The sequence below is a fragment of the Mirounga angustirostris genome, unplaced genomic scaffold (assembly GCF_029215605.1).
Source record: "Mirounga angustirostris isolate CCGP_5_RB_7025 unplaced genomic scaffold, mMirAng1.0.hap1 SCAF_5, whole genome shotgun sequence".
Lineage (NCBI taxonomy): Eukaryota > Metazoa > Chordata > Mammalia > Carnivora > Phocidae > Mirounga > Mirounga angustirostris.
In genome coordinates, this window is record NW_026991713.1 from 107,539,741 (window position 1) to 107,567,167 (window position 27,427).

Here is a 27,427-nt window from a genome sequence, read left to right on the forward strand (position 1 = left end):
CCTTCAATTATAACATTGCTCCTATGGGAAATGTGATCCACTTTATGATGCGGTTTCACATTGTGGTGAGAAGTAGAGAATGCCTGCATTTTTTAAAGTTTAAGCTTTTCAACTCATTATACCATCAGTTATGACTTGGCAAGATGTGAGCAGTGTGTCTTAGTTTGAAGTTTGCTCATGGATTGGATTTGAGTGGGATTTCAGCCCCTCCCCCAAGTGCATACAGAAAGGATTGTAAATGTATAAGTCAAACTTAAGCCTTAATTGGAAAATTTGCTACACATTTATACACTCATGTTTTTGGAATGAGAATTTAATTTGAAATGTTATAAAATAAAAAGATCTCTCTTCTGTGCAATGCCAAACATCTTGATATTCCAAACGTAGACTACAGTTATAGTTACTAATAAATCCTGGCTTTTCTCTTAAAAATTCAAAAGCTTGTTGTCCTTTTGTGCTCCTGCTTGTCATTAATCAGGCTTAACATTATTGGTGAAATCTTTAACCAAATATTTTAATTACTGCTAAGATCTTGCCGAGAATCATGGTTCTAAGTTACAAGGACAAAAAATAAAGCTTCTCAAGTTTTTTTGGTTGTTGTTGTTAAATAATTGAAGATGTCCAATCGGCTTTTTTAAAAGATATTATCTCTTTCGTAATAATATCCATTGGGACTTAGAACCTACATAAGCCAAATAGCTCATCTACCAAAAAATGCTGAGACTACAGAGAACAGTAGTCTTGGTCAGGAGAGGGACACCCTGTACTGTGGCTTCTATTCTTTTCATGAGAAAAGTTAGCCAAACTATGGGTGGGATGAGGAACATACTCGGTAACAATATTAATGGGACATCAGGAAAATGGGAAGATGAATCTTCGAGGGTTGGACTTAGAAAGGGTAATCATGACAGCAGTACATCACAGCTGTCATATTTAGTTCATTTAAAATTTTGATTTTCTGTAAAGTTTTCTCAGTTAGTGAAACCAGAGTGCCCGTGAAGGGAATTAGATCAACAGCCCCTGAGGAGACTCTGTCACCAGCAAAGCAGATGCCACCTGCCAGCAACCCAGGTATCACAAGCCTGAGGGCCCAGCCTGGGGGGAGCAGAGACATTGTGTTGGGACCTCGAAGGGATTCTCTGCAGTGAGCCTGTAGCAGCGGAAACCAGCAAATCACTAGAGGTGCAGCTCTCTCTCCAACAGCACATTGTTATATCCCATCGGTCCCCTCTTCATGAGCAACCCAGTCTTCCTTTTTGCTTCACTATCACTATTATACAGCCGCTGTGAAAAGTAACAAAGGTTCTTTTTGTAGGGGTGTTGGTTGGAGTTATCAGACATGCTCATCCCTCTTCTACATCCTTGCTACATGTGATCTGATCCACTCCTACAACTTAAATTATACCTTTGTATCGGTTGATGACCACTGCAGCTATATCTGCAATTTTACTTCTCTCCTGAGCTGCAGGCCTGGATTTATAACAACCTATTCTGTGTCTCTGTCGAGATGTCATTTTAATTCATTGTACTCAGGGTTGATGAAGTACCTGTTCTGTGCTCAGCACTGGGTTAGAGACGTTCTTATGCCTCATCTCATACTATATGCATACACATGAGATAGATATTATTATTTCTGTTAGAAGAATCAGAAGAAATCACTGCTCAAACTAGAAAGAGAAATTATGGGCTTTATATTCCATACTCAGGAGAGTGGTTACTGTGACCCTCTAGGACATAAAGTTGACTCATGTAGGAGTTATGCCCATCTGATTTCCAAAAATTATTTGAAGCAGTTTGTAAAAATAGCTGTCAAAACAAAGTTTAAAAGGTCACAAAAAGATAAAAGATATACTAGGATATTGGTGTGAGTAACTATACTTGAACATTATCTCGGAGATTCCTGGTAGCTGAGGCAAAAAGGACAACATAAAATCCTTACTCTGTAACTAAAGGAGATACATGGTCAGCCGGAGAAATGCTTGCACTAGCACTAACTTCCAGGTCATTTTTAACATACATACTTGTAAAAGGAAAATTGTGTAACAAAATGACAATTTGCAAATGAAGGATTGTATAAGATCCGTGAATGTTCTTATTATGATCAATTGTTTATGTGATAGATGGAAATATATGAGAGCATCTCTAGAAATACCTTCGCTGGCCTTTTATGTTAGGAGTAATTTTTTACATATGTACTTTCCAAAATAGAAATTGTTTCGCAGATTGAATAACATTTGCGAATATAGGTTGCCAAAAGCACAGAAATATTCATATTATAACCATTTGTCATATAGACTTCTGACCAAAATTGAAGATTTATTATGTTGTAAAAATATTTCCCTGGGAATTTAAGTTAATATAACGTAGAAGTATTTAGTTTTCTGATCAATATTCTTGGCCTTATTATGAATAGTAAAATGCTCATATAGATTTTTGTAAATGCAGGGCCCCTGGGTGACTCAGTCGGTTAAGCGTCTGCCTTCTGCTCAGATCATGATCTCAGGGTCCTGGGATCCAGCCCCACATCAGGCTCCCTGCTCAGGGCCCAGGGAGCCTGCTTCTCCCTCTCCCTCTGCCACTCCCCCTGCTTGTGCTCTCTCACTCTCTGTGTCAAATAAATAAATAAAATCTTTAAAAAAGAAAAAAAAAGATTTTTGTAAATGCCCAAACAAAAGGGAAGACCACCAGGAAGGGAAAAATTCTGTTTCAGATTTCTCTCAGGAAAGTCACCAACAATTTCTATCTAAAACTGCAAAACCAGTTCAACGTTCATGTTTTATCATGGTTTTTAAGAATATTCAAACTAGGGCGCCTGGGTGGCTCAGTTGGTTAAGCGACTGCCTTCGGCTCAGGTCATGATCCTGGAGTCCCGGGATCGAGTCCTGCATCGGGCTCCCTGCTTGGCAGGGAGTCTGCTTCTCCCTCTGACCCTCCTCCCTCTCATGCTCTCTCTCTATCTCATTCTCTCTCAAATGAATAAATAAAATCTTTAAAAAATAAAAAAAAGAATATTCAAACTATCATCAATTATTTTTATTGCCATGTTGGTAAATTGATTTTATCAAATGCCATACTACCACCATTTTTTATCAATTATAAGAGTCACAATTTTTCCCAATTTAAAAATCTCTAATATCAATATATTTCTTCCAATCAGTGCCAGTTTGTCAGCATTTTCTTCCTTTCTTAGAGATTTGTCAAATATGTCACGATCGATTTCTTAAATTCAATGAAATACAGTTATAATTGTTCATTTCATACATATTTCTTACATTTTAGTTCAGTTTGCAACACACACACACACACACAAACCCCCAAACCATATTAATTACAGAAACAAAAACAAAAAACTTGATTTTGGCCACAAAAGGGTAGAGGGTTACTTTTCTTCAAGTGTTGATGTAAAAAGGAGTTGAATGGCTTCGTATTATTGGAAAGATGGAAAATTAACACCTTAACTGAATCCATGTTATAAGAAACCTTAGTGACTTTATGGAAACAGTTTAGCAAATTTATATTGTTTCATGTAAATCTGTGTTTATCAAAAACGTTTTCAGGTTTATTAGATATTCTGCATTTTATCCATCTATTCCATGGACTCCATACCTCTTCATAAAGTTCTCTAGATAACATCATGCCAAAACCGTGGAGATGACATTTTGATGTCAAAACAAAATAATGTAGCGGGAACCTATAGAAACAATGTTGCAGTGACAAAATGAAATGTCAGTGGAGGTCTATTGTAGCATAATGTCAAAACAAAATGTCAGCCAAAATCCATGGAGACACTATTATGATATCAAAATGAAACAATATCAGAGGCAGTCTGTAGAGACATTACAATATGAGGAAAGACAAAACAAAATGGTTCTACAAAGGCCTGTGACTTCTGAGTCTCAGTGAAGCTTCATGTCAGATAATGGGCTCGTGACAAACACGGAAAATATTTCGGTACAGATCTTGCTTTACTTACAATGGGGTTATGTCCCAATAAACCCATTATAAGTTCAAAATATTGTAAGTCAAACATGTATTTAATACACCTAACCTACTGAACCTCATAGCTTCGCCTAGCCTACCTTAAATGTGCTCAGAGCATTTACATCAGCTTACAGTTGGACAAAATCATCCAACACAAAGCCTATTTGATAATAAAGTGCTGAATATCTTGTGCAATTTGCTGAATACTGTACTGAAGATGAAGAACAGAATGGTTGGATAGGTGCATGACCATTGTATCAGTTGTTTGTCCTTGCGATCCCACGCTGGCTGGGAGCTGTGTCCCCAGCCACTGCCCAGCACCATGAGGGAGTATCATACTGCATGTTGTTAGCCTGGGAAAAGATCTACATTCAAAATTCAAAGTACGGTTTCCACTGAATGCTGATCACTGTCACACCATCATAAAGTAAAAAAAAAGAAAATCATTAAGTCAAACCATCATAAGTTGGGGGGGACTGTCTGTATACATTTTCTAAATCTTTTTTTTTGCAACTCAGGAAAATATCCAAAACTGATTCTTTAGTATAAATGTCTGTGTTCGTGCTGATATTTATATCTACATTTCTGCCTGTGTCTAGATCTAAATCAATGTCTGTGTCTGTCTCTGACTATATTCTTTCTGGGCTTCTGTTGCTACTGCACACATAATTAGTTCTATTTGGTCTTGGCTTAGCTTCCCTGCACACTAGTGTTTGGACATCAGTTGAACATAAAAATACAGGGAAGGCAGTGTTGCAATCTGCTTGTAAAGGGTCATACTGAGTTTTAACAGATGCCTTGCTCCATTCCTTTCTCCTCTGTCCTCAGGTATAAGCTGGCACTACCCCTGCCTTGGTGAGTCTTCAGGCATCAAGGCTGGTTTGCAAATGTGCACACGAATTCCTGTGACCTCTGCCCCTTCTGCTCATGATTCAGTAGCACTCTGGCTAGGTACTTACTCTGCCTGTTTCCCAGCACTTTGAAAGTCATTGAAAGATCAAAAATTCTGTATTTATTGCAGAAAACAAATCTTTATTATAATCTGCAATCATGTTGAGTTATTTTCCCCAAAACAAAGTTATTTAAGTTAGTAAAGTGTCCTTCCAATCCATGAGCATGGAATGTCTTTCCATTTCTTTGTGTCATCTTCAGTTTCTTTCATTAGTGTTTTATAGTTTTCAGAGTACAGGTCTTTCACCTCTTTGGTTAGATTTAGTCCTACATAGATATCTTATTATTTTTGGTGTAATTGTAAATGGGATTGGTTTCTTAATTTCTCTTTCTGCTGCTTCATTATTGGTATATAGAAATGCAACAGATTTCTGTTCATTGATTTCGTATCCAGCAACTTTACTGAATTCATTTATCAGTTCTACCAGTTTTTTTTGGTGGAATCTTTTGGGTTTTCTATATATGGTATCATCTCATCTGCAAAGTGTGGAAGTTTTTCTTCTTCCCTACTGATTTAAATGCCTTTTATTTCTTTGTGTTGTCTGATGGCTATAGCTAGAACTCCCAGTCCTATCCTGAATAAAAGTGGTGAGAGTGGACATCCCTGTCTTGTTCTTGACCACAGAGGAAAACTCTCAGTTTTTCCCTATTGAGGATGATATTAGATGTGAGTTTTTCCTGTATGGCCTTTATTATGTTGAGGTATGTTCCCCCTAAACCTACTTTGTTGAGGGTTTTTATCATGAATGGATGTTGTAATTTATCAAATGCTTTTTCTGCATCTATTGAAATGATCGTATGGTCCTTATTCTTTCTCTTGTTAATGTGGTGCCTCATGCTGATTGACTTGCAAATATTGAACCACCCTTGCAAACCAGGAATAAATCCCACTTGATCGTGGTGAATAATTTTTTTTTAAAATGTATTGTTGGATTTGGTTTGCTAGTATTTTGTTGAAGATTTTTGCATCTATATTCCTCAGAGATATTGGCCTGCTGTTCTCTATTTTTGTGGTGTCTTTATCTGGTTTTAGTATCAGGGTAATGCTGGCTTCATAGAATGAATTTGGAAGTTTTCCTTCCTCTTCTATTTCTTGGAATATTTTGAGAAGAATAGGTATTATCTCTTCTTTAAATGTTTGGTAGAATTTGCCTGTGAAGCCATCTGGCCCTGGACTTTTGTTTGTTGGAAGTTTTCTGATTACAGATTCAATTTCTTTGCCGGTTATCAGTTTATTCAAGTTTTCTATTTCTTCCTGTTTCAGTTTTGGTAGTTTATATGTTTCTAGGAATTTATCCATTTCTTCCAGGTTGTCCAATTTGTTGGCATATAGTTTTTCATAATGATCTCTTACAGTATGTTTGTATTTCTGTGGTGTTGGTTGTTATGTTTCCTCTCTCATTTGTGATTTTATTTATTTGGGTCCTTTCTCTTTTCTTTTTGATTAAGTCTCACGAGAGGTTTATCAATTTTATTAATTTTTTCAAAGAACCAGCTTCTAGTTTCATTGGTCTGTTTTATTGCTTTTTGTTTCTGTTTTTGTTTTTTGTTTCTGCTCTAATCTTTATTATTTCCTTCCTTCTGCTGGCTTTAGGCTTTGTTTGTTGTTCTAACAAATATTGTTAAAATGTCTATACTATCCAAAACAATTTACATAGTTAGTGCAATCACTGTCAAAATATCAACAGCATTTTTCACAGAACGAGAACAAATAATCCTAAAATTTGTATGGAACCACAAAAGAGCCCAAATAGCCAAAGCCATCCTGGAAAAGCAAAGCAAAGCTGGAGGCATCACAATTCCAGACTTCAAGTCATATTACAAAGCTGTAGCGATCAAGACAGTATGATATTGGTACAAAAATAGACACACAGATCAATGGAATAGAATAGAAAATCCAGAAGTCAACCCACAACTCCATCATCAATTAATCTTTGACAAATCAGGAAAGAGTATCCAATGGGAAAAAGACAGTCTCTTCAACAAATGGTGTTGGGTAAACCAGACAGCCACATGCATACACAAAAATAAACTCAAAATGGATTAAAGACCTAAATGTGAGACCTGAAACCATAAAAGTCCTTGAAGAAAGCACAGGCAGTAATTTCTCTGACATCGGCTATAGCACCTTTATTCTAGATACAGGTTTCCTGAGGTAAGGGAAACGAAAGCATAAATAAACTATTGGGACTACATCAAAATAAAAAAGCTTCACAGTGAAGGAAACAATCAACAAAACTATAAGGCAACCTATGGGATGGGAGAAGATATTTGCAAGTGACATATCTGATAAAGGGTAGTATCCAAAATATATAAAGAACTTATAAAATTCAACACCCCAAAAGTGAATAATCCAATTAAAAAATGAGCAGAAGACATGAATAGACATTTCTCCAAAGAAGACATCCAGATGGCCAACAGACACATGAAAAGATATTCATCATCACTTATCATCAGGGAAATGCAAATCAAAACTACAATGAGATATCACCTCACAAGTGTTAGAATGGCTAAAATCAACAACACAAGAAACAAGAGGTGTTGCGAAGGATTTGGGGAAAGGAGAACCCTCGTGCACTGTTGGTGGGAATGCAAACTGGAGCAGCCACTGTGGAAAATAGTATGGAGGTTCCTCAAAAAGTTAAAAATAGTACTACCTTACAATCCAGTAATCACATTAGTGGATATTCACCCAAAGAATACAAAAACACTAATTCAAAGAGATATATGCACCCCTATGTTTGTTACAGCATTATTTACAAAAGCCAAATTATGGAAGCAGCCCAGTGTCCATCGATAGATGAATGGATAAAGAAGATTGGATATATATATGTAATGGAATATATTCAGCCATAAAAAAGAACGAAATCTTGCCATTTGCAATGACATGAGCGGAGCTAGAGAGTATAATGCTAAGAGAAATAAGTCAGTCAGAGAAAGACAAATACCATATGATTTTACTCATATGTGGAATTTAAGAAACAAAACAAATGAGCAAAGGAAAAAAAGAGAGGCAAACCAAGAAACACTCTTCACTATAGAGAACAAACTGATGGTTACTAGAGGGGAGGTGGATGGGGGATGGGTGAAATAGGTGATGGGGATTAAGGAGTGCACTTGTCATGATGAGCACTGGGTGATGTATGGAAGTGTTGAATCACTATATTATACACCTCAAACTAATATTACACTGCATATTAACTAACTTGAATCAATAATATACAACCTTAAAAAATTAAAAGAGAAAGCATTAAATTGGAAGCTTACTGTACACCTGAAACTAATATAACATGGCATATTAATTATATTTGAAAAAAATTAAAATAATTTTTAAAAAATTAAGGTGTCAGAGTCTTTGAACAACATTTTAGACAGAAGTGAAAATTTGACTACATGAATCAACTTATAAAGGTCAAAGAGTTTCTTATCCACATTTTAAACATTTTGTGTCTGGAAGTCAGTATTATTGATTTTTTTCTTTAGAAATTTACAAATGCCTGAAATAGACAAAAAGTCAAACTAGAGATCTAGGGAACCTCTTCTATGAATCCTATACCACAAAATAAGTAAAGATTTTTTCATTTGTTTCAGCTACAGTATAATTTTAAAGTCATGTGTAAGTAATATGATACAATAAAGTCTCAATTAACTAGAAATCAACCAAGCAAACCCACAATTAGCCAATATGTTTGCAAAAGTTTACTTTTAGAAGAAAGAGGTAGATGCCTACAAAAGTGCTGCTATTGGGAGTTTGTCAAAAAAAATCAGTGAGAAAGCAAAAGAGCTTTTGGGTATTATCCTGTAGTTGATGGAATAAGATTCAGCTCAAGTACTTCTTTTTCCTACTCAAATATTCATAATGAGAACTAAAGGTCATGAGAATCTTAAAACTTTTAAAAACCTTAAATGGTATCCATTATTCCTTCTATCCAAGAAGGAAGAAACTTTAGTGCTTTCTAAAAAGATTTTCAAAAATAAAAAAATTTTAAAAATAAAAAGATTTTCAAACTCAGGGATTGTAACAAACATACAAAAAAAGGACTTTTGGTAAGCTCTTAGTTAATCAGAGTATCAATTGATTCTTCTAAGACTGATTATTCAAGACCTTATACCAGGTTCAGTTTGCTTATATTAATTCACATGCACTAGCTACAGAACTAAATCTCTTAGAAAATGGCATCAGCTCTGTGTGTGGTGGGGGCATGCTGGAGTCCTGGACTGTATTCTCAAAGCATGCTTCGGTATCTATAGTTAGGACTGCACTGTGAGAAAAGTCATGAAACATTCTACCATGAACACCAATGGGATAATTTTAAGAGATCCAAGTGGGAGCTGGTCACTATTTGGCAGGAGAATTAAGAGTGGAGGCCAGCAAATATTGAAACAGAGGATTAAAAATTATAGACCATAATCACCACTTTGAGCAGTGGGTGTAAACTTGTGTAATAAACATCTAAAGCCAAACTGTGAATTTCATTACATGTCAAGGAAAAAACTATTTGGAGTATAATGCCAGAACGTGTGTTTGTGGAAGAAAAGTTTGGAAGTCTTGGCTAAATCATAAAAATAAGATTTGCGGGCGCCTGGGTGGCTCAGATGGTTAAGCGTCTGCCTTCGGCTCAGGTCATGATCTCAGGGTCCTGGGATCGAGTCCTGCATTGGGTTCCCTGCTCAGTGCAGAGCCTGCTTCTCCCTCTCCCTCTGCCACTCCCTCTGCTTGTGCTCTTCTGTCTATCTCTCTGTCAAATAAATAAATAAAATCTTTAAAAAAAAAAAGATTTGCTTGTATTTGGAGCTTTGTAGGTTACAAATTGAATGCTTTAAAAATTTAGTCTCCGAGTCAATATATATGGAAATATTTTTTAAAGTATATATATATACACACACATACATATTCATATGTATTTACATATATGTTAACATATATATAAATATATAAACATATAACGTGTAAATATATAAATATTCTAAAAAGTAATTTATATGCATAAAACATATATAATATCAAAGAATAATATAGAAATAATTCTAAAGCTTCCTGGGGAACATGGAACATAAGACAAAGATCAATATAGTGGGAAAGAGAGAGAGGAAGAAAATCAAAAATTCATTCTGGAAGGTCCACCATATAACTAATATGTTTTCTAGAAAGAGAGAACAGAGATAATGATGGAGAGATTATTAGAGAAATAACACAAGAAATTTTTCCAGAAATGGAGAACTTAACATTCTAAATTGAAGAATGAACTAGTGCCCCGAAAAATCAATTTTAAAAGGAAGCAGGATTGTGAAGTTTCAGAATAACAGAAACAAAGAGATAATCCTTTTGAAAAGTATACAATAAAAAGTTGGGAATCAGAATGTTAGATTTCTCAACAGCAATATTGGAAGCTAGAAGACCACAGGGCCACATCTTCAAATATTGAAGAGCAGTGTTTCCTAACCTGTGGTTCCATCCCTAGCCAAACTGTCAGTAAGTGGTGATGGTTTAAGCATGTAAAGATACAAGTTTTTGTTTTGTTTTTTTTTGCTTCTAATACTTCCCCTTTTAGGAAGCTACACAATGTACTCTAACAAATCCCAGGATGATGATGAAGGGAGGTGCCAGGACATCCCCTGTGCAGAAAACTGGAGAGCCAGTGCAGATTGGAGCATGTGGAAACAACACTTGAGTTGGAGGGCTCCAAGAAAAAAAACCAGGAATTGATAGGCTATGAGAGGTTGGATCATGTGGAAATGTGTCTAAGGCTATACAGAGGGCGAAGATATTTGTAAAAGACCTATCTGATAACAGACTGTTATCCCAATACAAAGAACTCTTAAAACTCAACAATAAGGAAACCAACAGCCCAATTTTATTTTTTAAAAAGATTTTATTTATTTATTTTAGAGAGAGTGTGTGAGTGGGGGGGGAGGAGCAGAGGGAGAGAGGGAGTGGGAGGGGGGAAAGGATCTCAAGCAGACTCTGCTGAGCGTGGAGCCCGACGTGGGGCTCCATCTCACATCCCTGAAATAATGACCTGAGCTGAAGCCAAGAGGCAGATGCCTAACTGACGGAGCTACCCAGGTGCCCCTCAGCAGCCCAATTTTAAAAAGGGATCAAGGACTTTAAGACTTTAACAGTCACCTCACCAGAAAAGATACACAGATGGCAGATAAGCATGTGAAAAGATGTTTCACATCACATGTCATCAGGGAAATGCAAATTAAAACACCAGTGAGATACCACTACATATCTATTAGTATGGCCAAAATCTGACAACACCAAATGCTGGTGAGGATGTGGAGCAACAGGAACTCATTGCTGGTGGGAGTGCAAAAATGGTACAGGTACGGGCGCCCGGGTGGCTCAGTTGGTTAAGCGACTGCCTTCGGCTCAGGTCATGATCCTGGAGTCCCTGGATCGAGTCCCGCATTGGGCTCCCTGCTCGGCAGGGAGTCTGCTTCTCCCTCTGACCCTCCTCCCTCTCATGCTCTCTGTCTTTCATTCTCTCTCTCTCAAATAAATAAATAAAATCTTTAAAAAAAAAAAGAAAGAAAGCATAAAATACTTAATATATTTAAAAAAGCAGGAGATCTCCACAATAAAAAGTACAAAACCTTTATGAGATAAAATAAAGAATATCTCAGAAAGTACACAAATAAACCATCTTCAAGGGTCAGAATACTCAATGTTATTAATATGTCAATTCTTCCTAAATTTACTTATAGATTTAATGTAATACCAATCAAAATCCTAGAATTATTTTGTAGAAACTGACAAGTTGATTTTAAAACTTATATAGAGGGTGCCTGGGTGGCTCAGTTGGTTAAGCGACTGCCTTAGGCTCAGGTCATGATCCTGGAGTCCCTGGATCGAGTCCCGCATCGGGCTCCCTGCTCGGCAGGGAGTCTGCTTCGTCCTCTGACCCTATCCCCTCTCATGTGTTCTCTCTCTCTCATTCTCTCTCTCTCAAATAAATAAATAAAATCTTTAAAAAAAAATGGTACAGGTACTTGGGAAGACCAAAGTTTGTAAATTTCTTACCAAACCAAACATACCTTACAAATCCAGCAATTGTGCTCCTTTACCCAAAAGAGCTGAAAATTTATGTCACACAAAAACCTGCACATGAATGTTTATAGCAGTTTTATTTGTAACTGCCAAAATGTGGAAGCAATCCAAATTTCCTTGAGTAGGTGAATGGATATAAACTGTGACGTATCCAGACAATGGAATATTATTTAGAGCTAAAAAGAAATGAGTTATCAAGCCATGAAAAGTCACAGAGGAAACTTAAAGCATATTATTATTAAGTGAAAAGAACTAATCTGAAAAGGGTTACATACTATATGATTCCAACTATGTGACATTCTGGAAAAGGCAAAACATGGAGACAGTAAAAAGATCAGTCGTTGCCAGGGAGGGTGGGAGAGGAATGGATGAATAGGTAGAGCACAGAGGATTTTAGGGCAGAGAAAATACACTGTATGATACTATAATGATAAATAAATGTCATTATACATTTGCTCAAACCCATAGAATATACAACCCCAAGAACGGACCCTAATGTGAACTATGGACTTTGACTAATAATATTGTGACAGTGTCGGTTCTTGAGTTGTAACCTGTCTACCACTCTGGTGGGGGATGTTCATAATGGGGGAGGTTACACACGTGTGGGGCAGGAGGTCTGTGGGAAATCTCTGTATCTTCCTCTCAATTTTGCTGTGAACTTAAAAATGCTCTAAAAAATAAAGTCTTAAAAAAAAAAAAGACTACAGAGGGTGGAAAAAATTAGAGACAGGCTTTAAGAACACTAAGCAAAAGAAAAACCAAGAATGTCATAGAAGAAAAGAAATGTAATCACAGAGCTCTGTTTGAATTAGTAATGAACAGTATTTATATAAATAATATAAATACTAAAAAAATCATTTAAAGTTTCTGCTACAACTGGATCGGGAGGACGTGGGTCATGAAAATAGGGAGTGGAAACTGGGTTTGCAATGTATAAAAGAGCTAATGCTTCCTGTACCTTCACAGGCAGTCAACAGATAATGTTTAAAGTTGTTCAGAAAAATGTAGTGAAATGCCAGAGGTATTTGGTTAGATATGGCTTATTGTTAAATCCCTAGCTTTTGTTTTATGTAATAAATCATATTGATAATTTACTTTTAGTAATATTGAGTATAGTATTTAAAAATCGTTAACTATATGGAAGAAAGTGAGCTGAGAATCATTGACGAGAGTGTATCACAAACCAGGAATTATGATTGATCTGTTCTGCGTATCTGAGCTTGAATTAAAAAAGAAATATTTTAGAAACAGTGAAAAGCCTTAAGAGTGTTTATCTTGGGATTGGGTAGTCAGAGGGACACGAGGCGATGAAGCAGAAGATACTTTAAGACTTTTAGTTAGCATTTAAAAATATCAACCCTGCATATGCAAGTTTTGCTTTGAGAAAATGTAATTTACAAAAGAATGATGCAGGCCATTTTCAGAATCTATCAATAATTCCAAACCAGTATGGTCACACTTTTTGTGTTTCTCATAATAATTTAACTGAACATGAATTGAGAAGTTAAACTGATTGATGTTTCTTTCTCATTTATTTCCTCTATCCAGATAAATTATTTGTAAGTTGGGACATGGCCAAATCATAAATTGAAGGAAAGCCTAAAAAATTATTAGCTAATAATTATGAAGTTAATTAAGACATAAATAAACAACAACAAAAAAACCCTCAGTCAATAGAAGTATTCCAATGATCTTTAAAATGTTTAAAAATCAATAATATGTAGAAACTCTTCATTTGTGCATATCCAATGTTCTATTTTCTTAGATGACTAATAAATATATGTTTCTGCTTTTATTCTAGTTCTCAGAAGACTTTCAGAGTTAGCCAGTCATGAAATCACAGGCACTATATCTCCTGTTACATTATTTTCCATTTTAAATCATTTCAGGAAAGCCATATAGAATTTATCCATAACTTAGAATTGACATGAGCATTAAGCACCGTGTTGCATTGGAATTTTTATCTTAGAAAAAAAAAAAACAGCTTAGTTTTGTATAGTATTTTGCAATTATGCTGTCATTAAAGACAGAGAATGCAAAAAAAAAAAAAACAAAAAGAATGTTAACCTTGAATTCTGTGTAATCATTTCATGATTAAAGAGTTAAAATAATGGTTCTATAATTAGTTCCTATGCTTGTATGATAAAACCTCTCTAATATGAAAAGGAACATGATAATCGTTTTATTTTGTCATCAAAACCCATCAGGTTTTGTAATTTAATTTCCATTGCTGTCTTATTTCAAATTTTCATAATGAATTCCCGATTTTCACTCTTCTTTCCATTCTCCAGAATTTTCACCTGAATACTCCTGAATTCCTTTGCTCTTTATTCAGACATGGAAAGTATACTTCAGTTTGAAGTACAGACTTTAACTGTGGTCACAACTGGCTAGCCTTCATATCCCCAGTGGTTTTATTGAATGAATAGCATAATCCATAAACTTTCTTCAACACTCTAACCTAATAGAATACCTTATATGTCCTTGCCATTTATTAGATGGTTTATGAAAATCATACGATTTATGAAAAGAAAGTGCATTTGGGGCATTATCTCCAAATTATAACTGCATCTCGCATTGTGCAAAGAGAAGTGACATGTGGTTTCTTAGAGGCAGTAACATTGTATTTTCAAGAATGCGTTTAAATTCATAGGTATGCCTGGAAAACACTTTCTCTCCCATCATTTATTCGTTTAAGCCCTGCAGAGTAGCCTACTAGGGAGTGAGGAAGACTGAGGCACACTGCTTCTCTCCCCCTGCCCTCTTGCCCATTTTCCTCTAGGGGCCTGGGGAGGTTCACTCTGGCTTCTTGCACCTTCTCTGGGGTCTTAGGCTCCATCACTCCATCACTCCATCTCACATGTTGGAAAGTTTTATGAGAACATGATTTCTGAAATGAAAACTTCGATAAATCGTTTTTCATTGATGGTCTTTTAAAGCTTGCTAAATAATGTTACTTTGTGCTAAGTTTTAAGCAAATGCCTCATCGGAGGTGTGACTACAATAGATTTAGCAATCTTTCTGGGTAGAAAACAACTTGGATTATTTCTGTGAAATTTACTAGTCAGGAAAATTGACCTCAGGCTCACAATAGAATGTCTTTTCTCGTGTATTTATTGTTGGGTCCTGAAATTATGTATGTCTGTGCACGTGTGTGTTCTTTGTAGCTGGAGGAATTCCCCTCGAAAAAGTAAAGCTAAATTTTTCTCACTCCTGCCTGAGACCAGTGACAGGCTAATAAGGAAGAGTGATGATAGTAATAAAATGGGGTGAGGGGTACATTCCTGAGATTTTGCTGCTTATAAAATGATAGGCCTATTACCGGATGACCACACAGGGACCCAGAGTAAGATCCAGTCCCCAGTCTTTCTGATGGAGAGAGGTGACCCTCCCTGTGGCTCATCACATCAGAAGCAAATGCAGTATTAACAGCTTTGGTGACTACCTTTTTAACCCAGAAAACATAGCTGTATGTTTTTAATTTGTTATGATTTATTGCACTGAAATTGGTGTGAAATGGACAACAAATCATGGGTGTCAAAAATCTGAAAATGAATTTTATCAGCTGAGGAAAGTGAGTGCCTTTGGGATTTGCATAAGTTTCTTATAATTCTTTTCATATTACAAGTGATGAGCAAAACTGTGAAAATAAACTGAAAATGACATGATATTTCCTAAGTAGCTAATTTCACATGTACATATAGACACATATAAATATAGCCATTTAGCCTCACTTTAGATTTTCTCTGTAATTCAAAGTGATTTGTACATACCCACAGCAACATTTGTCTAAAAACCGTAAGTATTAAGACCATTGTCACATCTCACAAATGTTTGAGATTATCTATAGAAAAATTATACATTATAACAAAGTATTTACCAACTTTACTTTTTCACTGTTCAAACTGGGAAAAGAGAATTTATGCCTACACACCAGTATAAAATTGTGAAGATTGAAGAAAGATCTATCCCCAAATTTCGGATGTTATAAATACCCTTCAGCATTGAAAAAAAAAAAAAAAAGCTCCCTGTCTTAGAAACTAACTTTGCATGCATAATTAATTGGGGCACCATATTCCTACTTCACAACCAGAAAAGAAATTGAATTCAGGTGTTTGGTGAACATATGGGGGATTTACTGTGAATTTATGACCTGTGGTTTGAGTGTAAAACCCCAAGATACTTGCTGATAAAACTTAATGAAGCTTGTGCAGAGGAGCTATTTTTATTTGTAGTTTGGTAATTGATACATTTCTTGGTTTAACCCTCCCAGCCTTTCCCCCATTTGTCATAAATCTTCCAGCCTGAGAGAAGAGAGAGAGCCAGAGTAGAAAGCCCTAGTCTCTTTAGCCAGAAGACTAGTGCTTACCGAGTATGAAAATTCAGAGATGCTTTTCCACAGCATTTCAGTCCGTTCCTTCCTCCCTTCCCTTTTAATCTAGCAATTTATGCTTTTTCACCTGCACAGGTAACAGGAAGCAAATCCAAGTGCCGTGGGAGGCAGCACTCTAGGTTCCTCTAAGAGAAGCAAAAGCCTTCAAAGAGGGGTGATACCACTTGACTCGGTCTTAAGAAAGCAAAGATGGAGGCACACTGTAGCTCATCATTAAAATCTCGGCAACAAATGCGGTGCCATTTAAAGGTTTCTAGCTCAGGAATCAATACTACCTTCAGGGACGGGAGCCTGCCACACACACTCTAGCAAGATTGCTCTGCTTTTCTGCTCCTAGGGTTTTACCAAGAACGTTCCTGATGTGAGTGCCAAGAAAGAAAGCACATGACAAGGGCTCCATTTTAACATACGGGGTGTAATGGGTTTAATGAGAAACCTGTGTTTGCTCACTAATTTACAGCAATTAAGAACTCAGTTCTGACATCTGTAGATTGTAACTATTTGTCTGGCGATTACAAGATCAGGAATAGTTTATGGAATTGCTAATCAGTATAGAGAAATAGCTCAGTGAGAAGCATGTGGAGTACCTGAGTCTCTCAGTGGCGCCAGCCCCCAGTAGTTGTGCTGGTAACGCTCTTTAGTTCAGTGACATTTCCCCCCAACACTGTAGTCATCACTGTTCAAGAACTTGTTTGTATCCACTTTATCATGCTGACTATCTGTCTGTTTTGAAAGGATTACAGCTCTGTACATCCGTGCATGACATCACAGTAAGACATTGCTTAATGATCTGAGACGCTTGTGGTCATTGCTGGCTGCAGGTTTCTAAAGCTGTGTGACAGGTCTGCCCTACGTGTGTTTCCTCCAGTGTCACTTTTTTGCCTTCTCTGGTCCTGGTGTCTGTTTGAAGTGACATCCTTGAAATAGCTGAATTTGAGACTTGCCATTGGTACAAATAAAGGGACTAAACGTTTTTCCTTTTCTAGGATGCAGGAAGAATTAGTAATTGGATAAGGAAGGGAAAGGTGCTTTAATTTTTCTCTAGTGAAAATATTTTGAAAAGTAATAGTATCTGGGAAGGATGGGTTGTTTACATAACATACTGGATCTTCAGTCTTTTCATTTGTGTGTAACTACCAAGGAAGTCAAAAAAGAGATACATTTCCCTGAAATAAGTGGACCAAAATGCAGGGACCTTCTGTGAAGGGCAAGTTATCCACGGATAGCCTCAAGGCTTGGAAAAGCCAGAGTTCAGGAAAACAGGGTTCTTTGAGTGTTATGAATGGTGTCCTGAAAGCTTTAACTTACTATCTTCATCTTTGTCAGTATGCTGGGATGCAGACCATAATGATGTTTCCAAAGTCTTGACTGCAAGATCCCAGAGTCTGGGAGACGGTAGGACTTTGAGGCACTGGTGGGTGGAGAAGAAAGAGTTCCTTAAGGGGAGAAGTTGGCAGTCAGCAGAACTCTAGGCGCCCCCCCCACCAGTGTAGCATGGGACCCCTGGGGGAGTGCTAGAAATACGTCATTGGGAATATGCTTCGAGTGTGGAGTGGCATGATATCTGAGATCTCAGACAGAATTTGAAAATTGACTTTTGTGGGTTTTTTTTAATTGGGAAAAGACTAATGTCCTTTTGCATTTCCAGTAATTGGATGCCAAGTGCATGTGTGAAATCCAGTAGCATTTGGAATAGAATTTTGTACTTAGGCCAAAAAGTAAATTGCTAGGGCTGAGGAGTGTATAGCAAAAATGGAAAGGCCAAGGATGTAAGCTGATGTGGTTAACAAAATCTTTACTGTGTGTACCTGTTCTTTTGTAAATTGGGGATTTGAAGGACATATGTTAAGTGCCGAACTCTGGACAAACTAAGTAAAACCAGTTTTAACCAGGAATATCTCTGTGTGAGTTTATGTCAGATCCTGGCAGGTCACCTATCTCTGCCAGGAAGAGAAACTAGGAGTGAGCCCTTGAGTTCAATTTTACTGAATGACCTGATTGGTGGGTCTGTTTTCACCACACTCTGAGAAAACACCCACATGGCTGCTTTGGTCTCATGAGGACTGATTTTCAGAGGTCACAGAGCCAGAGTGGTTATCGTGGGTGAAGTGATGAGGAGACTGACTGTAAGAGTCACCCTAAGCAATTGGGTAGATTTCCATGGAGTATTCTTGGCGATATACTGGTGCTCAGTAGAAAGCACATTTGATTGGTTTCTTGTGTTAAGATCTGGCCAGTAACCATCTTTCAGGGACATCTTCTGCAATAGTATTTACTTTGTGCAATTTTACTCAGAGACTAGAACTTTGGAGTGACTAACCATATAAATGATAGTGGTAAAACTCATTCATAAAATACGATTCTTCTCTTGCATTCTGCTCTTCTAGCCAGCATGCTTTTGCAACAGGCAATATTTGTTTGGTTGCAACCATGGGCAGGGCTTAAGTCTTTGTACTTCTAGGCCACTTCATTTAATAAGTGTGTACAGCCCCTGCCCCTGCCTCCTCACCAGCACTGTATAAGGTGATATGGTGGTGGTGGTGGTTTAAGGGAAGGAGGTTTAGAGTGTCTGTTCATTGTCTTTTGTTGCAATGGAGCACAAGAAAGCAAACCCACTGTGCAATCACATTTCAAACCCCTACTTGCATCACATCCATGAACATCCTGTGGGTGAAATCAAGACACATGGCCAAGGCCAACATCAATGGGTATTCATTCTATTGCTGTACAACAAATTAACAGTCTTAACAGCTTCTTCTGTCAGTTTCTATGGATGTGGGGTCCAGCAATGGCTCAGCTGAATCCTCTGTTCAGGGTCTCATCCAGGTACAATCAAAGTCAGCCAAGCAGGGGTCTCACTGGGAGGGTCCACAAGGGAAACATTTGAGTCATTGCTCCTGGAGTTGTTGATAGCATTCTATTTTCTGCAGCTGTAGGATTCAGGGCAACTTTCTTTTTCAAAGCCAGAAGAGAGAGATATGGTCTTGCAAGATGGGCACTGCATTCTTATATAATCACACAAATGTAATCATATCCATTCCTTGACCTTTGTCTCATTTCATTGGTAGAAGCAAGTCACAGGCCCTGCCCACGCTCAGCGATGAGGAGTTGTGTGAAGGTGTGGATACTTGGAGGCAGGGATTGTGGGGCCACCCTGAAGTCTATCCATTACAAGTATTTGCGTAACAGTTTACCCTGCTGCAGGGACGTGACTTACAGAACATATATATATATATATATATATATATATATATATATTTTAAATGATTGTGATGAAGTCATGAGCTTAAGAAAGAGAAACACATGCACATGTAAGTTATAAACACTGTAAAACAATGTTTACTGGTAGAATCAGAAGATGGAAGGAAAGGAGAAGATATTATGGAAAGAAAGATACGAGTGAATTTACCTTCTTCCTCTCCTCTTGTGCTAGAGATTATAATCATCTCTCCATTCTGGGCACCATGGAAAGCCTGCCACCATTCGTTCTCTCCCTTCTTTCTATCTTTCCCTTCCCCTTTCATGGTTTTCTTCCTTCTATGGGAAAACTACTGTATACCAAGGTGGTATACCTTCTTGCTCAAGAAAATGAGTGGTCATTATCCCTTCCACTGCATTCTGGATCTTAAAGCTATGCCCTCTATTCCAGCTTTCCAGATTTCTTTTGCATAATTAAAATGCAAATGTTAAGGTATTTTTAGTCCATAAAGAATTAATCAGTCACATCACAAACTCCTCTCTCTCAGCATATGCTGGTCTGAAAAGATAGGTCAGAACTCCAGCCTGCAGGGCAGTATACGCAGTGTTAGATTCAGAAGGAGCAGAGAGTTTCAGAGAGGCAAGACTAGATGGCCAGTGCCTAGTTGTCTCTTTTAAAAAATATTTCTGTTTCTTGGGCCTGTTACTAGGGGGATCACTGTCCTTATCTTGGTGCAGTGGAAGTAAATAGCCTAGAAAAGCAACATATAAAACAGGCAGCATCTGCAGAATACAAAATAGAGCTTGCAAGCTAGCTGCCCACAGACCAATGTGGTTTTGGTTTTTTGTTTTGTCTCACCTAGGCTCAAAAAAAGAAAATAAGCCAACATTTAAAATTCATGGAATAGGAGAGAAAACTATAGTTCTGACTTTTCTTTTTAAAAAAAATTAGAAGGCAACACCAGGTTCACATCCCTTCAGGACAGGAATCTACTGGAACCAAGTAAGGGCCTCCCTTTCCAGACCGTGCATATTACTCCCATTTGTCACAGAACCTACATGGGTGCTCCCAAGGCCATTGGCTTTCCTTCCGTTGTTAGGTCATTAGTCAGTTGCCCCCGGGGCGTTGGAATTTGTCCCGACTATGACGTTTGCAGGCTGAATTATTTTTTAAGTGTTGTCCATATAGCACCTGCAATGCTTTCAGATACATACAGATTCCTGGGACCCGCCCATGACTGACTGAATCAGAATTTCTCTAGGTGAGTCTTAGTCAATCAGCGTTTTTAAGCAAGCACTCTCTATGATTCTCATGCACGCATGAGAACGGCTGTTGATGTTTCTTTTCTCACTCGCTGTACCTAAGGAGGTGGTTGGATAGCGAGCCTGTGGGGCTCAGGTGCAGGACAGGCTCCAGAGCTCACCCGCACATAGGATCGTTGCTCCAGTTAGTGTGAATTGGTATGCTCAGCTGCTTTTGCAAAGCACGTTGCGGTGGTCCATTCCAAAGGCTATAAAGCCTAGCACTCTGTGTGATCTGCCTCTGACAGAAGAGGGTACAAACTCCATGGTAATTATGGATGGGAAAGATTTGAGTTCCATATAATTCAGGGTTACACTGTACGGGCCGGAAGAGGAATCTTTGTAGTGGGTGATCCAATGTATCCTTGTTTGAATGCTGTCAGAAAGACTTCCAGATCATTACTGAACCAAAACCAACTGCCTTCATTTAGTTTAAAACTTATATACAAATACACACACAACAAACACACACATATAAAAGTATAAAAGAAAGTTCCAATTGGACTAAAACTAAAAAAAAACAATGTGTAAGGGAAGGCTGCGTTGGTGTTAGACTTAAATTGTCTTATGTCTGTCTGTGTGGATTCTTTATGAGAAAACCATCTCTATAAGCCCTCTTCATCCCTCCTTTCTGTAGAAATTATGATTTACTGGCTTGTCATTAAGAGTTGTATTGTCTCTCTCACCCATCTGCTTGACTCATGTCGTATCTTTGTTATATTCTTCACACACACACACACACACACAAAATAATGAGCAACTTTCAATTGGCAATGAACCTAAATATAAGTTTATTGGGATGTGTATGGATTAGCCACTAATGCTAATGAATATTTAAAATTTCCTTTGGCTTTCTTGGCAGAAGAGCTAACCAAGAACTTTAGAAGTCCAAATGTCAATCATTGGCCCATTATAGACTGGCCTGAGAAACAGAATGAGCAGTTGCAAGGGTTTCATTCTTGAAGCCAGGATTTCACCTTCAGACTGCCAACTGTTGTCCCCAAGGATGCTTGATGGTCTTCCAGTCTTTGGAAGTCATCATCAATCATGAAAACCATTGCAGCCCGTTTTTCAATTTCAATCCTTAGAGTAGCTTTGCTAGTCTTAGGCAAGTGGGTTGCCATTCTCTAGAGCAGAGGAAGAAAGGAAGCAAAGGAAAAGAGAGTGAAGCAGTATCTCACCAGCGGCTGAGATTTGAAATAAGGACAGAAGTGACTTCCAGAACTTGGCTGTTACTGTGAAAAACATTGAGGTCACCAGAATTTAAAATTAAGGACACTGGGTCGACTTCCTGTGTTGGGAGAGTTGCACTTTCAGTTAACCACAAATAGTACGAGATCAATTTTCATCAATGGCTTGGACTTCATGAACCTAATAATTACAGGGTTAAAACTGTCTATGCTACATGAAAATAATAGGGAAATATTTCTAGTTAGACCTGTAAAATACTTTGTCAGTCAAGCCTCCTACAATCCTCCTATTAAAAGCCATGAAGAAGTATCCCAGGAACAAAAAAGTCACAGTTGGAGAAACAGCAGTGAGATTAATGAATGCTCACTTCCTATCTCAGGAACTATCTTCATGCCTACATTATCACAGCTTCACATGGAGAGCACGAGTTCCAGGGGGGTTGGGTATTATGTTGGGAAGCCATTATTGAAAACGTATGTGTTCAAAAATAAAAGATGCTGTATATGTTTCTTAAAAAACAGTGGGAGTAGAACTTATACAGGAATTCAGTAAAGTGGCAGGATATAAAATCAATGCACAAAAATCAGTTGCATTTCTATACACCAACAACAAGACACAAGAAAGAGAAATTAAGGAGTTGATCCCATTTACAATTGCACCCAAAACCATAAGGTACGTAGGAATAAATCTAACCAAAGAAGCAAAGAATCTGTACTCAGAAAACTATAGAAAACTCATGAAAGAAATTGAGGAAGACACAAAGAAATGGGAAAACGTTCCATGCTCATGGATTGGAAGAACAAATATTGTGAAAATGTCTATCCTACCTAGAGCAATCTGCACATTTAATGCAATCCCTATCAAAATACCATTCACTTTTTTCAAAGAAATGGAACAAATAATCCTAAAATTTGTATGGAGCCAGAAAAGACCGCAAATAGCCAGACGAATGTTGAAAAAGAAAAGCAAAGCTGGTGGCATCACAATTCCGGACTTCAAGCTCTATTACAAAGCTGTAATCATCAAGACAGTATGGTACTGGCACAAAAACAGACACATAGATCAATGGAACAAAATAGAGAGCCTAGAAATGGACCCTCAACTCTATGGTCAACTAATCTTCGACAAAGCAGGAAAGAATGTCCAATGGAAAAAAAACAGTCTCTTAAACAAATGGTGTTGGGAAATTTGGGCAGCCACATGCAGAAGAATGAGACTGGACATTTCCTTACACCACACATAAAAAGAGACTCAAAATGGATGAAAGACCTAAATGTGAGACAGGAGTCAATCAAAATCCTTGAGGAGAACACAGGCAACAACCTCCTCAACCTCAGCTGCAGTAACTTCTTCCTAGAAACATCACTAACGGCAAGGGAAGCAAGGGCAAAAATGAACTATTGGGACTTCATCAAGATAGAAAGCTTTTGCACAGCAAAGGAAACAGTCAATCAAACCAAAAGACAACTGACAGAATGGGAGAAGATATTTGCAAATGACATATCAGATAAAGGGCTAGTATCCAAAATCTATAAAGAACTTATCAAACTCAGGGCACCTGGGTGGCTCAGGTCATGGTCCTGGGGTCCTGGGATCGAGCCCTGCATTGGGCTCTGCTCAGCGGGAAGCCTGCTTCTCCCTCTCCCACTCCCCCTGCTTGTGTTCCCTCTCTCGCTGTGTCTCTCTCTCTGTCAAATAAATAAATAAATCTTAAAAAAAAAAGAACTTCTCAAACTCAACACCCAAAGAACAAATAATCCAATCAAGAAATGGGCAGAAGACATGAACAGACATTTCTGCAAAGAAGACATCCAAATGGCCAACAGACACATGAAAAAGTGCTCAACATCACTTGGCATCAGGGAAATCCAAATCAAAACCTCAATGAGATACCACCTCACACCAGTCAGAATGGCTAAAATTAAGTCAGGAAACGACAGATGTTGGCAAGGATGTAGAGAAAGGGGAACCCTCCTACACTGTTGGTGGTAATGCAAGCTGGTGCAGCCACTCTGGAAAACAGTATGGAGGTTCCTCAAAAAGTTGAAAATAGAGCTACCCTACGACCCAGCAATTGCACTACTGGGTATTTACCCCAAAGATACAAATCTAATGATTCGAGGGGCACATGCACCCCAATGTTTATAGCAGGAATGTCTACAATAGCCAAACTATGGAAAGAGCCTAGATGTCCATCAACAGATGAATGGATAAAGAAGATGTGATATATATATACAATGGAATATTATGCAGCCATCAAAAAATGAAATCTGCCATTTGCAATGACATGACGGAACTAGAGGGTATTATGCTAAGTGAAATAAAGTCAATCAGAGAAAGACAATTATCATATGATCTCACTGATATGAGGAATTTGAGAAACAAGACAGAGGATCATAGGGGAAGGGAGGGAAAAATGAAACAAGATGAAACTAGAGAGGGAGACAAACCATAAGAGACTCTTAATCTCAGGAAACAAACAGGGTTGCTGGAGTGGAGGGGGGTGGGAGGGATCAGGTGGCTGGGTGATGGACATTGGGGAGGATATGTACTATGGTGAGCGCTGTAAATTGTGTAAGACTGATGAATCACAGACCTGTACCCCTGAAACAAATAATACATTATATGTTAATAAAAAAATTAAAAAAAAAACAAACAAACAGTGGGAATAACAACCTTCTCAGCTCAAGAGTATGGAGGGGAAGTTTTAAGCCATATCCAAATGTGGGCTGAAGCCTTGTCAAGTAGCACATTTTACATACCCATTAACCTTTAATGTTCTCAGGGCGATCCATTCAAAATATTTGTCAGAAGGAAAAAGGGAAGACAGGCTTTTATTGACTGGGAAAATAATCAAACTTAGAGTATTGACAGAATGTTCCAGAAGCTCTAATGAAATTAATAGCAACATAAAGGTGATAGGGATCTATCCAGTAGATTAAATGATGAAAGACTATTCCATATTCTTGGAAGACGTTAATATTGCCCTATATGCAAATATTTTCAATTTGAGATTTGTAAACCTTTGGAATTCTTCAAAACACATGGAATTATATGAAGATATATATTAGAGAATTTGTATACTCTACGATGCAGACTTTCTCTTTCCAAGCTACCTCTGACAAATTACATGACCCGGGGCAGGGGGGTATGCAGCCAGAAGAACTCAGAATCACACTGAGTAACCAGGGTAACATGTTTTCAATGAAGAGACCCAGTCTTCTAGTAGCTTACAGCTCCCCTTTCTGCAAGCAGCTTGGAGGGTATAGATGATATAAATATAAGGCTCAATTCTTGTCCTCAAGGAGTCTGATGTTTTGTTGGGGAGATAGCATGTACCTCATGTGCTTGAATAGCTCTCCTGATAGGACGTGCCTTCGTCCTCAGGGGATGACACAGACCAAAAGTGCCATGAGATTTAAGATTGTTTTAACTTTGGCCATCTCTTCAATTCTTGCAAAATACTGCTTTTAAAATCTGTATGATTTTATAAAGCAGGGGCTTTGGAGTCTGATATATGTTTTACTAATTGACACAACATGGCACAGTGAAATCAGGGCTGGACTGGATACCAGAAGAATCTGGACTCCAGCCTCACCTCCCCATTGACCAGCTGGGAGACTGCAGACAAGTCACTTATCTTCTTCGAACGTCAGTTTCTACGTGTGTGTGTGTGTGTGTGTGTGTGTGTGAGAGAGAGAGAGAGAGAGAGAGAGAGAGAGAGACTACCATCTGTACCTATCTTTTTTTTTTTTTTTAAGATTTTATTTATTTATTTGAGACAGAGAGAATGAGAGACAGAGAGCATGAGAGGGAGGAGGGTCAGAGGGAGAAGCAGACTCCCTGCCGAGCAGGGAGCCCGATGCGGGACTCGATCCCGGGACTCCAGGATCATGACCTGAGCCGAAGGCAGTCGCTTAACCAACTGAGCCACCCAGGCGCCCCCATCTGTACCTATCTTAAAAAGCATTTTGAGAATTAAAATTTAATGCTATAAAAAAAAAGAAGGCAACATTATTATCAGCTAACTGGTGAAATCAAACTACCACCCAAAGTTATTTTTAAAATGCTTGTCATTTATGCTGTGAGAACTGTACTTTGTGTATGGACCTCTAATAACTCCTAAATAGGAACTTTATATGATGGCTTATGAAAATAATACTGCATGTTTGTGAGGCTATATTGTATGGTATTACTTACTTGATTGTTGCAACTATGATATTTAGGGCAAAAATGATTATCATGTCCACTGCATATATGTAAAAACCCCCACAACTCAGAGGTATTAAGTGCCTTAGTCTAAGAAGGTAGAGGAGCAAGGACAGGACCCTGATATTTCTGACTTTTAATGCAACGTCCTTTCCAAAAAAATTTTGCTGCCAACACCTCACCAGATTACAGAAAGGAAATGAGGCTTTTAAAGTACTGTATAAAACAGGATTGTCTAAAAATACTGCTTGCCTTCTTGAATATCTGAAATAACTTCAATAACTCTTAATCATAAGAACAAAATGAAAGCATTTTAAATGCCCAGATATTGTTTTATAAACTCACTGCCTCTTAAACAGTGTCATTCCACAGCAAGCTGCCGTTTTCTTTCCCTAGCAACTGCAATTCACAGATTGTATCTCCAAAGGGTGTTCATTGTTGCCCCTTCTCTCTTTCAGCAACAGATCAACTCCTAGCAACCATGATCGGATACAGCGTCTACGGCAAGAATTTCAGCAAGCGAAGCAGGATGAAGATGTAGAAGATCGGCGACGTACCTATAGCTTTGAACAACCCTGGGTGAGTATTTGGTTCTGCAGCATAGTGAATAGTCTGACAACTTGCCTGCAGTAAGAGCCACTACGCTCTGACCTTCGTTCTTTATGAAACAAGACAAGATGGAGCCAAATTCCTTTGACCTTTAACATATTGACCTTTTCCTCATTTCCATCTGGGTTTCATCATTGCTAATTTCATTTTATATCTTGTTGCACCATCTGTCCATTGCATAATCAGTTTCATTTGCCTTATGACAAGACATAGCAAAAGGATTCTTGCTCTCAATGATGCACTTTTTTTTAACTTTAGTAAATATTTTTCTATATACATTTTTCTCAGAATCAGAGCCAGAATAAATTAGTTGAACACATGTCTATTGTGTATCTACTATACACGAAGTATAATATATAGCAATTCTTGATTCTTTATTCTCCCTCATCCCCTTTGTGTATTCATTGAATCCCTCTTGTTTATCTGCCCATGTCCCTGTTCTAGTGTATCCTGCTCACAGCCATCACAGTGATTTTTCTAAAGCAAAATTTGGAATAGCTTCTCAAGGCCCATGAGAGAGAGGCGCTAATCCCCCT

The 27,427-nt window shown here is 37.9% G+C and overlaps 1 protein-coding gene across 15 annotated transcripts in view; it reads left to right on the forward strand.

Annotated features, from left to right (window-relative positions):
* PARD3 (par-3 family cell polarity regulator) overlaps positions 1–27,427 on the forward strand; it is a 665,712-nt gene that overhangs the window by 619,483 nt on the left and 18,802 nt on the right. For all 15 annotated transcript variants that reach the window (XM_045874201.3, XM_045874191.3, XM_045874200.3 and 12 more), the window contains one exon: positions 26,741–26,861. In XM_045874201.3, the coding sequence (XP_045730157.1) occupies positions 26,741–26,861 (121 nt within the window). The remainder of the gene's footprint in view (positions 1–26,740; positions 26,862–27,427) is intronic.